This window comes from Centruroides vittatus, unplaced genomic scaffold (assembly GCF_030686945.1).
Source record: "Centruroides vittatus isolate TY-2023 unplaced genomic scaffold, ASM3068694v2 contig_1154, whole genome shotgun sequence".
NCBI classification, from domain to species: Eukaryota; Metazoa; Arthropoda; class Arachnida; order Scorpiones; family Buthidae; genus Centruroides; species Centruroides vittatus.
This window is the reverse complement of record NW_027120741.1, coordinates 115,113-128,369: the sequence shown is the minus strand read 5'-3', so window position 1 is coordinate 128,369 and position 13,257 is coordinate 115,113. Positions and strand designations below refer to the sequence as shown.

At 32.9% G+C, this 13,257-nt stretch overlaps 1 protein-coding gene across 1 annotated transcript in view; it reads right to left on the bottom strand.

Moving 5' to 3' along the window:
* Positions 1-1,397: 1,397 nt before the first annotated feature.
* The window catches only part of LOC136978748 (kinesin-like protein KIF28), a 54,886-nt gene continuing 43,026 nt past the window's right edge, over positions 1,398-13,257 (bottom strand). Inside the window, exon 25 of the mRNA XM_067274554.1 lies at positions 1,398-1,530. Coding sequence (XP_067130655.1) covers positions 1,484-1,530 — 47 coding nt within the window. The 3' untranslated portion in view covers positions 1,398-1,483. The remainder of the gene's footprint in view (positions 1,531-13,257) is intronic.

Sequence of the window (13,257 nt, the reverse complement as noted above, 5' to 3'; positions counted from 1 at the left end):
TATTCATTTTTTAATATTATTTATACATATTACCCATAAGATTTTACATTTAAAATAATCTATAGAAACATGCAAAACCACATCTAAACACAATTAAAATTTTAATAAATTTATTATTTTTTTGTTATTACAATATTTATAACTATATTTCTTTTTATTAAAGTGCATAAACAGTAAAACACACAATTATAAAATTTTTTTATTAATATAATACAACATTCAATTTATTGTGCATTCAATAGATGTCAGATTAAACAAGGCCATGATTTGTGATATTGATTATACTATTAAACATCTGTTTGCAATAAAGAGACATTCACAACTGATCATTCTGTTTCAGCAATTTATATGATGGTTTATGTATATCTGGCAAATATATTTTTTATCCAGAAACCATTTGTGTTATCACAGCCACTGCTTTGATAAGCGCTAGGAATTATTCCTAGATATATGTATATATGTATATATTTTTGCAATATCTATATACTGGAACAATTTAAACACTGTGGTAAACAAATAACTGTAGTCAATTATAATCACAATTCTTTACACCAATATTTTAACAAAATAAGCATTAATTTTACTCATTTTTCACATTGTTTTATTTAATTTTAGAAATTAATTTTTGTATTAACTATGTAAAATAACTACAACATGCATAATTCTTATTAATGGCAGTTTCTGTGATACACAAAATAATTAAATTTTCAATGACATTTATCTTTTGCAGGGTTAATTTTTAAGCAGATAAAGTGCCATTTAAGTGCAATTTTTAATTAATGAATTCTTTATTTTTTTTATAAATAACATATTTATTGTAAAATTTAATATATTAAATATTTTCACATAATAAATATTAGAAAATGGTAATTTGTTTTGATTTTTTTGAAGCAATTATCTACTTTTACATTTATATAAATTTTTTCATTAAATTTACTGACTCTCTCACAATTCTAAGAATAATGGTATAAAACTATCACTACAAAATGGAACATTGAAACCATTCATTATTACTTCATTATAATAGTCATATTTACATTTGAGATATATACAATTTATATACATGTTTCATACTAATTCTTTTATATACTTTGTTTTATATTATAATAAAGTATTTTGTTCGTGAGGTTGAAAAATTTTATAAAAGAATAACAATAAAACTTTTAAATAAATACAACATTGCTAAGAATCACATTATAATAAAAATTAAAATTTTAAATTATTTTTATTAAGTAAATCTATGAAATGGCAATTACTATGAAATCCTTATAAAATTCTCATACATAAAATTTAATAATAATGTTGATTATATTAAAGATTTTCTTCTAATAGTAAAGATTTATAATTCAATGAAACTATACATATATATAAGAAGTTTTCAATTGGAAGTAACTATAGTACAAAATGCAATATAAGACACTTGTACCAGTTTATCATTATTATTATTATTATGGACAGATTTAATTGAGAATATAATTATATTCTACAGCAGTTTACACATTGAAGATCCTTCAACTTTGTTAAATTCATCTGTAAGAAAAAATTTATTTAGTTAGGTTATTTATTTATTTAGTTGCATGATGAGAGGTACAGTATATAAAATATTTAGGCTATATAAATAAAATATTAAAATGATTAGTTATTCTATATGTCATAAGTAAATTCAACATTGCACAATGTTTAACAGTAAAAATGTACCTAAAAGACAGTAATGATTTTCAATGCTATTAATTATAAACCATGATATTTGGATCCTTCAAAGAATCTAAAATTGTTTAGATAAAAACTTTCAGAACATTTCATCTTCAGTGAGATAAATTTATATTTATTCCATATTCCAAAGAACACATTATTGCTGTAGTAACATAGAAATGAAATATTGCAATCAAATTTCTAAAAAAATTATTACAGCTTCAGTTTGTTCAGTTTGTTCTGTAGAGATAAAAGAGAAAAACTGAACAATTCAAACAATTTTAAACTCCTCCACGAAGGTTTGACTTATTATCTGAAGTTTTAAAGAAATATAAAGAAAAAAAAGACATCTGATAAAACAGTTCTGAATCAAATATATAATTCAAAAATAAATAAATCAAAATGTCAATATAATGACATTTTATGTACAACGAAGGGTTAATAAAATAAATAAATCTGATAACACTTTTTAAAATTATATACTGCATTTAATAATATATTGATATTTTTACAGCTAGTTAATTAAATAAGCCAACTTTCTTGCAACATCTGTGCATGACATATTCGTGTTAAGTGAAAGTGCTATTTGCAATACTTCTATCGGAGTTAATATTTCAAGTTGCCATAGAGGTGCTCGAATCGCTTTGCTGCAAAAGGTTGATTTATCCATTCTGTTAGTAAGTAGTTTTACCGTTTTCAAGCATTTTTGTAACTTTTTCTGCTAGAAAAAGAAACAAGAGAATGCCGAATAAGTGTTTTGTGACGGATATAAGTCTGGCTACTGTAAATCTGGTGAGAAGTGGCATATTTATACAACTTTCGAACCAGTTAGATAAGTGGAAACATATAATTCCTGGTAAAGATCTATAACTCACAAGAAAATCGCAAATTGATTCTTGATGCATTTTGATGAAAGATTTCTTATAAAGAATTGTGCGTATAATTGAGGGTACAAGAGTTGAGATCCTTCGTGAAAAATGGCAACTAACACGGGCTGCTTATCCTTCGAATTTTTCCAATTGCCCGTTATATTTGTCAGTTAAAATTACAGAAAATTGAATTAAATTTGTTTGCAGAATACTAGCTTATCGACTATTATCATCAACCACTTTTCAGATGTGGATAAATTAAATTAAAATTAAAACTTTTTAATATAATATCGCAATAATTTTTAATATTTTTTTCGTTTTTATTTAGTTTTAAATTGAGATCAGTTTTTAAATATCTCAATTTAAAACTGTCATATTGCTACGTATTGTGTATTTAAGTTTTGTACATACTTTTCTCTTTCTGTATACAGTAAATCTGTTTAATTAATAAATAGGTGTATTTGCATTTTACTATATTGTATTTCATTGCATATCTGTGACAATAGAATTTGAAAAACTATAGCTTATCCTCTAATGCATTTAAGCAGCCACAGAAATTTAACACACATAGGCAAACTTTATTTTGTTAATGTTACTTTAGGTTAGGTCTAACCTAACCTAACCTATTCTAATAATTTGGTTGCTAATAATTATGGTAATTTATTAGAATAGGTTAGGTTAGGTTAGAACGTGCGTCCCACTGTTTCCTTGCTGGAATCAGAGACGAGCCGCCATCTTGGCACCTATGGTAGCATTAACCCTTTATTTTTTCTAATAATTTATTAATTTTAAAAATGTGTATTTTATGTATTATTATTTAATTCAATAATGATAAACAGTATTTGGGATGTCGCACACTTCGTATTTTTGACACATGAAATTGCAGTTCTTATGACATTCACATTGTGTCTACATATTTTAGTAGTTTATATATTCTGACCATTAAAAGTAGAATATGAATGCAGATTTATATATGTCCTGCTTATCCAGCGCGTGGACTGTACAAGGGCACACACTGATGTTTAGTCGATAGTTTTTTAAAACTATCGACTAAACATCAGTGGGTGCCCTTACATTGAGGGAAGTGCTTCCCCCTTTTCGTCTCAGTTGTCGTTTTCCTAATCCCCAAGGGGTCAAAACCACAGATCATAGAGTTCAAAGTTCCTTGCGTAATATACGATGTCCTTTTTGTACCCCCTTTTCATAGTCTGCGGGCGCCGCTGCTAAACATCAATGCCAACATTGGCGCATTGAAAATAAACTTTCCTTGTTTTATTTGAAAGATTGAAAAACCATACTTTAAAGGAATCCAACTCTGGAGAATAATACGATTTTGAAAATAATTTTTAATATAAAATTAATTATACAGTTAAATCTCGGGTTTTGAACGCCTCGCTTTTCGAACAATTCGGTTTACGAACAAAATTGGTTAAGTGTTGAGTTTGGTTTCGGTTGGCGGTAATGGAACATATTGCTTTTAATATACAATATATATAGAACAGATATAGATACAGATAATATTATATTACAGTAGAGAGTCGAAAATCGGCATCAATTGGGGACGGGTTGTTCAGATTAGGGATTTGTTCCGATTACGGTCTATGTACGAAAAAATATATTAACCTGTCCGATGTTCAAATTTTTCTTCGTTGCGTGTCGCTTCCTGTTGAATTTTTCTCCGTTGCGTGTCGCTTCGCGTTGAATTTTCGTCGATTTTAAGCCTAACGAAAATTTTTATAATAATAATCGAGGCTATCGTTCGTTAAAAATTATTTCTGCATTTTGTACAAACAAAATAAATATATTGAAGAATATAAAAACATGAAAATTATACTTTAGAAGTAAATTTAGTATCAAAAACGTTCGATTCAGCACGACACAGTCCGACTGAAAATCGTGCCGATTATCGGGCGATTCCGATTACCAGGGTGCCGATTTTCGACTCTCTACTGTACTAGCAGATAGGCCCGGCGTTGCTCGGGCAAAAGTAACGATAGCGAAGATTAAGATTATTACGTTATAGTCACAGAAGAAAAAGAGTAATTTCATCAACAAACTAAATATTTCTAAAGAAAAGTCGAATTTGAAAATCGAATATTCTAGTATTGTTCGATCTTCACGACGTGTTCTGATTATATCGTTCGATTTTCATCGAATGTTCTAAAGAAGAAAAGTCGAGAAAAACCGAACTAATCTGTTTAAATTTGAAAATCGAATATGTTCTAACATATTACTCTTTTTCTTTTTTTTCCTCCAGCGCCCTAAATCTTGCACGTCGCACAAGAGAAAGCGACGTGCAAGATTTACGGGCGTGTTAAGCCTTCCATCAACAATGGAAGTGTTAAGCCTTAATCCTGTCCCTCTCCCTGTGGGGAGGAATTTCGAAAAATCCCCTCTTAGTGAACGTTTTTGTGACGTACCGTAACTATGTACCAAATTTCAACTTTCAACTCCTGACCGTTTGGACACGTCTCGATAATGTATATAGAAGCTTTAATCCCGTCCCTCCCTCCCGTGGAGAGGAATTTCGAAAAATCCCTTCTTAGTGTGCGTTCTCGTGACGTACCCTGTGTACCAAATTTCAATCCCTTACCGTTTGGGCTCTGCACTGATTATTATTATTATTATTGTTGGGATAAGTGAGATATACTCGGTTAACACCGGTGGCTATGTACTATGCCGGACCAAAGTCAAGGCATAGTAACCAAAACAGAAATTAAAGAAGTGTATCTGTGTGTGTGTGTCTGTATTCAGGAATTTTCTCACAATATGACATGTGCTCAATATAGTGGCCTTCTGTAGTGTGATGTATGTGTTTCTATTCAATTGTAATGTGCCCAGGCTTTTGTGCAGTGTGTGTGGTATGACACCTGTAGAGGAGAGAACAACAGGTACAATAAGCACCCTATCCATCCTCCACAGATGCCTTATTTCCTGGGCAAGTTCTGTGTACTTACTAATTTTTTCAGTGAATGCGTTTTGTATATTGTGAGTGTTTGGAATAGATATGTCTATAATGTATGTGATTTTATTGTGTTTGTCAATGAGTGTGATGTCTGGTCTGTTGTGGTAAATTGTTTTATCTGTGATTATGGCTCTGTCGTAGTACAATTTGTGCGTGTTGTTTTCCAATACTGTCTGTGGAATGTATTTGTAGTATGGTTTGTGGATGTCTACTAATTTGTGTTTCTTTGCAAGCTCTTGGTGTATTATATTTGCTACTTGATTATGTCTGTGTAGATAATCTGTCTGTGCCAAGAGCTTGCAACCAGAGGTGATGTGTTGTATAGTTTCTGGTGTGATGTGACATTTTCTGCATGTGTCATTTGTGAGTGTTGCATCTTTGAGTATGTGTTTTCTGTAGTTTTTAGTATTTATGACCTGATCCTGTATGGCGATCATGAATCCTTCCGTCTCCCCAAAGAGGCATCCCCGAGCTAACCAGCTGTTTGACGCAGTTTTGTCAACAAAATCATGGGCCAGATCATAAGGATGCCTGCCATGGAGTGCCTTTCGAGCCCACGATTGCTTAATGGTGTCTATGCTTTTTATATGTTGTGTTGTGTCCATATGATGTGAGTGTAAGTTTAATGGTGTGTTATTTGAGTCTGCTAGAGTTACTGCTTTATGTAATTGTGATGTTTCTTGTTTCTTGTAGAAAAACTCTCGCAGTGACTGTATTCGTTTGTAGTGAAGGTTAACTATGTCAATCAGGCCACGTCCGCCGTCTTTACGTGGAAGGGTTAATCTTTCTGTGGCGGATTTAGGATGATGTTTGTAAAGATCCGCTTTTAGCGTCCTAAGTCGAAAAGCCACGCGACAGAGATAATTAGTCCTACCTGGGGTTTGGGGCTATAAACGGCCGGGAACAACAAAGGGAGTAGCGTCTCCGTTTATCGTACACGTCAATGTGTTTGCCACGTGTTGGCCGACTTGTAAAATGTAAACAAGGGACGGACGCGTTTGTAAGCTACGTCGTCGGGCGTAGGGCGGCCGTCTTTGGAAGCTCCCAAGGGAAAAGAAGGACCATATTGGTCGCAAGTGGTCGCCGTAGAATCCCTTAAAAGGTAAGGGTGGCGAGAGAAACGGGGAGAAGGGCGAGAGACCGAGTACGTGGTAGTCTCTGACACTAGTAAGCCTTGAGGTGTAGAGAGAGCGTTCTCCTCTTAGAAAATCCTCTGAGAAGGGTTAGTGCAGAGATAGGACGACCACGCGGTTGAGCCAGCTCCGAAAGCGACTTGAGTTCCCCGAAGTCTAACAGTCCCCAATAGACAAGCCGACGTGAGATACCACATCCTTGTTGCATAGTATATGTAATGTTGTCGACCTTGTACATCCTGTAAATATTTGTTGTGTAAATAAACTGTAAATATTCACTTGCTGAGTGTGGAGGTGTAGCTTTCCTCGAACCATCTTACGGACATTCTCGAGTCATAAAACCCAACTCGAGACGGATCATCGTAAAGATCGTAACGGATTACGTAAGGATCTTCACTATGTTGTTTATGCTTAGTAAGTGTAGTTCTTGTTTTCCTTTGGAGTTGCTCAAGATCTGTGTGAGTCCAATGTATAACTCCAAAAGAATATGCGAGTACTGGGATGACATATGTGTTTATTGCTTTAACTGTGTGTTTTGCATTTCACTCTGTTCTGAGAATAGCATTTATCCTACTTTGGTATTCTTTAATTAATCTTTGCTTTATTTGTGTATGTTCTGTTAGTTTGGCCTATTGGAATTTTAAATACTTGTAGAACTCGCCCTCTTCCATGGATTCAATAATGTCTCCATTTCCAAGTGCAAAATCTTTTTTGAGGATTCCTTTTTCTATGTGAAGTGTTTTGCATTTATCTAGGCCAAATTCCATTTGTATGTCCTTGGTGTATGAATGTGTGATTTGTAGGAGTTGATGAAGTTGTTTTTGTGTGGATGCATAAAGTTTTATGTCATCCATGTACGTGAGATGTGACAGTGTAAACTGTGTTGTTTTTTCATGTCTGTATTGTAACCATATTGCGTGTTGTTTAACATGTTGGATAATGGATTCAGGGCTAGGCAGAACCAGAGAGGACTCAAGGAATCTCCTTGAAAAATTCCTCGCCTAATAAAAATTTGGTTTGTTTGTATGGAAGTGTTATGAACCCTGAGATGTAGTGTTGTTCTCCAGTGCTGCATAGTGTTTTGAAAGAATGCAATGAGTGATGGATGTATTTTGTACGTGTAGAATATGTAGCAGCCAACTGTGTGGAACACTGTCAAATGCTTTTCTGTAGTCTATATATGCCATGTGTATGTTTCTGTGTTGTTTGTGTGCTTGCCGTAGAATCACTGAATCTATGAGTAACTGTTCTTTGCATCCCCTGTGATTTCTACGGCAACCTTTTTGTTGTTCCGTAACAATGTCGTGTTCTTCAACATGTTTGTATATTTTGTTTGCGATACAGGATGTCAATAATTTGTAGAGTGTTGGAAGACATGTAATTGGTCTGTATTGTGTGGGGTCTGTGGTATTGTTGTTTTTAGGTTTCATGTAGGTGATGCCCTGAGTAAGAAAATTTGGCATGTTTCGTGGATTGATGATGATGTGTGTTAGGTGTTTAGCTAGTTCCTGGTGCAGTGATGTAAACTTTTTGTACCAGAAATTGTGAATGTTGTCTACACCAGGTGTCTTCCAGTTGTGTGTTCTGTTAACAGTGTATTGGAAATCATGTATGTTTATTTCAACACAGAGCATAGTTGGTATGTTGTGCAAGTTTCTGTTCTCCTCCTCGATCCAGCCTGCTTCAGCATTGTGCGTGACAGCACTGGACCAAAGAGAAGACCAGTATGTTGTGAGTTCTTCTTCTGTTGGTGTGCCACTGTGCTGTGTATCAGTGTTGGCTTTGTTATTAATTTGTCTGTAAAAGAGTTTTTCATTGTTTGTAAATAATTTATTTTGTTGTTTTCGTAGTGTACATGTTTTGTAACGTTTGAGTCTACGTGCTTTGGCAGCAAGTTTTTGTTTTAGTGTATCAATGTATTCTGTAATGTGTGTGTTGTGATGTTCATGTTTTGTGTGTGTTTTTATTTTCTTGAAAATGTTTTTGAGCTGTTTCCTTAATTTGGGTGTTATGTTGCTTTTAGCATATTGTGTCAGCCTGCCTAATTGCTGTCTAATGTCATTTATTTGTATTTGTATTCTTCTCTGCCAGGCAGGCTTGTGATAGAATTTTGTTTTCTGTGTGTTTGTCTGTGATTGTACTTTCAGTCCATGGCGTGTCACTACTGTGACTGCCCCAGCGTAAACTAATGTATGAATGTCTGCGAGTGTAGAAATTGAATGAATGTAGTGTGGTAGTAAGTGAGTGTTTACATAATTTAGTGTTTTTCCTACTTCTTTTGACGTGTTGATTTTTGGAATTCGTGGTCGTTGTGTGGGATCTGTGCCTGTATATTTAGTGAGTGTTTCCTGAAATATAAGTGAGAGCATATTAACTAAATCCATGTCTATGTTATCAGTGATGGATGAGGAAGTGTCTGTAGTATCATTAGTGGTACTTGTTGTATGTGTGTTATTATCAATGCTTGTTGCTGGATTATGCTGACAGGTTACGTGATCTTCATTAATGTTAGATGTTTCTGTCTGTTGATGTATTTGATCAGCAACCTGTTGTTTGATAAGTTCAAGTGTTGTTTGTGGAATAAGGTTGTTGTGTATAATTGTTCTTTTTTGATCAACAACCCGTTGTTTGGTGACAGTGAGGTGAGGATACTGTTGTGTGAATCTATGGTGTAGTTGTCGTCTGTATGCTGTCATGTTTGTTTCAAGTTTTGTGATCGTGTAGTAAGTACGGATGATAAACTCATTCATTTCTACAGTCCATTTCATCCGTTGGCGTGGTTTTCCAGCCTTTGTGGTCTGTGGATGCATTGCCACAGAAACACGAAGGCTGGGTTGGTTCCTCACATCTGTTGAGGGCATTGCAGTAGCCATGCTTGGGCTGGTGCTGCTTTCGCCACCAGTAACCAAGGGAGACTGTGACCTATTTTTCGAACGTGAGCCTCTGCCTAACCCACGAACGCGGACTTTGTTAACCCGGGCGACGTCCGAGCCGGTATCACACTTTGATCTAGTTATTACCATAATAATAATAATAATATTATTATTATTATCAACTCGTCTCGATCATATATATAGATATGTAATATTACATTGCATTTGTAAGCATTTTTATGCATGAAATACAGCTAAAAATGTAAAAAATGTTTGTTTTGTGGGAGTAGAACGGATTAATCCATTTTATATTATTTCTCATGGGAAAATTTGTTTCGGTTTGAGAACAACTTTTAGGAACGAATTAAAATCATAAGGTCGTAAAAAAGTTGCAAATTGGGAGAAGAAGAAAATTAGTAATAATGGAACCGCTACAGTTCGAATCAAAGGCATATTGGAATTAATATGCCTTCGATTCAATGGTGCATACTTTGCGTTATGCTGACTGCATGCTGATTGATAATCCATTTTTCTAATATTGGAGGCGATGAAATCAAAATGACCATTTTAGATAATTGCAATGCCACTTCACTATAAACTAAATCGGCTAGTGTTATAAAAGGAAAAGACAAATAATACGGTACGACTTCCTTGAAAATCGTTGCATTCTTTGTACAACGAGAAAAATATTGTATTCTATTTTGAATCAAAGCTGACGAAAATCGGAGGCGATTCAAAATTGACCAATCACAATCAGTATATTCTATACAGGTACGTAATAAAATGTCTGCGCCCATATTTTAGTAAGAGCAAGTCGGCGCCAGAGAAATGACAAACAAACACCAATTTGGGATTTTTCCTCAGTCACGACTCTAACCGAGTATTATAGAGGTTAGTTTATACTACTAATAAAAATTCGTGTTGACTTTAAACATAAACATATATGAAGATTATCTCGATGTCAATAATGTAGTAATGCTCAATAGGACATGTTTACTTAGTAAATGTTTGCAAACAATTACGGGAGACTGCTAAATTAAAACAAAATAGGTCTTAAGTAAAATTAGAGCTCACAATTAGTATTGACAGATAAAGATCGTAGTAATAATTTACTCGTATGTAAATTACAATTATTTTATATTAATATTAATTTTAAAAATTCCTTATATTTTCAATACGTTTTTACATTTAAACTGATTAGTTTGGAACATAATAATTTATAAATAATCTTTTATTTTTAACAAAATTTCACCTTTCTGTCTGTTATGAAGTAATCCAAATATAAGCATTTGATATTGATATTGATTTGCAGAAGTGCAATCACTTTCAGACAAGTAAAAACATTTGATTAAAGAACCAAATTTCTTTTTCATATTTAAATTCTAAAAAATAAAAGATTTCAATTATTATTGAATTTTATATATTTATTTATATTACTATAAACAACAGTTTAATCGATTTTATCGTTTGCACCTTTAATATCAAGTTTAAAAGATGTATTTGAAAAAATATATTACCGTACAGAATGAGTCCCTTGCAACCTTCCAAAAGTACTGAAGATACATTCATTTTGTTAATGTAATTGCATAGAAAAGTAATTTTTTGTTGACCTTGAAACCATTCTCAAGGTTACTCAAGTTGCAACTTTTTAATAAACAGAAGTAACGTAAAAGTTCCAGAAACAAAGTTAAAGACCACCATTTAATTAATCCAAAACCATTTTATGAATTCAAATAAATACATTTGGGGCTACATAATTTACAACTTTATGAGGAGTAAGTGGTTTTGTTTTACGTGACTTTTCAAGGTCAATAGAAAAAAGTCTCATCCGATTCTCCATACATGACTTCCTATGTAACTGCATTAACAAAACTAAATATATCTTCAGTACTTTGAAATGAAAAGGGCGCAAGGTACTTTTGACCCACCCTGTATACACATATATATATCTTGTATTTTAAAATTATATATATATATATATATGTAATTTTAAAATACAAGATATAATTGATTTTTATTCTCTTTCATTTTTGCACTTTTAGTTTATAAAAATTAAATTTATTCTGGTACAGTTCTGTATTAAGTTGATATGTAACTAAAAATCCTGACTGGTTGGGATACTTTTGATTAGACAAAGAATCAATATATAACAAAAATAGCTGTAAAAAATTAAAAATTTAAATCATTTTTACTTTTTTTTTGTTTATGATTTACATTCCGATTTTGGTGATGTTGGTGCATAATGTTTGTTGCTTTGTTCATAATCTATCAAGGAAACATGTAAACTAATTAAAGACTCTCTTAACCCATTATTAGTACACTTAACATTAGAATATTTCTATTTTCATGAACATTTTTTGATACAAAAAACTCAATTTTCGATTAAATGACTCATTTATCATTACGAGAGTTACTTGGAAGTGATGTAATAAATCCATTAGCAGACAAAAATCAAATAATCTATATGTATATAACCGAGACGAGTTAATAATAATAATAATAAACACTCTACAAATTATTGAAATTATTGACATCCTGTATTGCAAACAAAATATACAAACATGTTGAAGAACACGACATTCTTACAGAACAACATAAAGGTTGTCGTAGAAACCACAGGGGATGCAAAGAACAGTTACTCATAGATTCACTCATTCTACGGCAAGCACACAAACAACACAGAAACATACACATGGCATATATAGACTACAGAAAAGCATTCGACAGTGTTCCACACAGTTGGCTGCTACATATTCTACACATGTACAAAATACATCCATCACTCATTGCATTCTTTCAAAACACTATGCAGCACTGGAGAACAACACTACATCTCAGGGTTCATAACACTTCCATACAAACAAACCAAATTTTTATTAGGCGAGGAATTTTTCAAGGAGATTCCTTGAGTCCTCTCTGGTTCTGCCTAGCCCTGAATCCATTATCCAACATGTTAAACAACACGCAATACGGTTACAATATCAGACACGAAAAAACAACACAGTTTACACTGTCACATCTCATGTATATGGATGACATAAAACTTTATGCATCCACACAAAAACAACTTCATCAACTCCTACAAATCACACATTCCTACACCAAGGACATACAAATGAAATTCGGCCTACATAAATGCAAAACACTTCACATAGAAAAAGGAATCCTGAAGAAAGATTTTGCGCTCGGAAATGGAGACGTTATTGAATCCATGGAAGAGGGCGAGTTCTACAAGTATTTAAAATTCCAATAGGCCAAACTAACAGAACATGCACAAATAAAGCAAAGATTAATTAAAGAATACCAAAGTAGGTTAAATGCTATTCTCAGAACAGAGTGAAATGCAAAACACACAGTTAAAGCAATAAACACATATGTCATCCCAGTACTCGCATATTCTTTTGAAGTTATACATTGGACTCACACAGATCTTGAGCAACTCCAAAGGAAAACAAGAACAACACTTACTAAGCATAAACAACATCATCCTAAATCCGCCACAGAAAGATTAACCCTTCCACGTAAAGATGGCGGACGTGGCCTGATTGACATAGTTAACCTTCACTACAAACAAATACAGTCACTGCGAGAGTTTTTCTACAAAAACAAGAAACATCACAATTACATAAAGCAGTAACTCTAGCAGACTCAAATAACACACCATTAAACTTACACTCACATCATATGGACACAACACAACATATAAAAAGCATAGACATCATGAA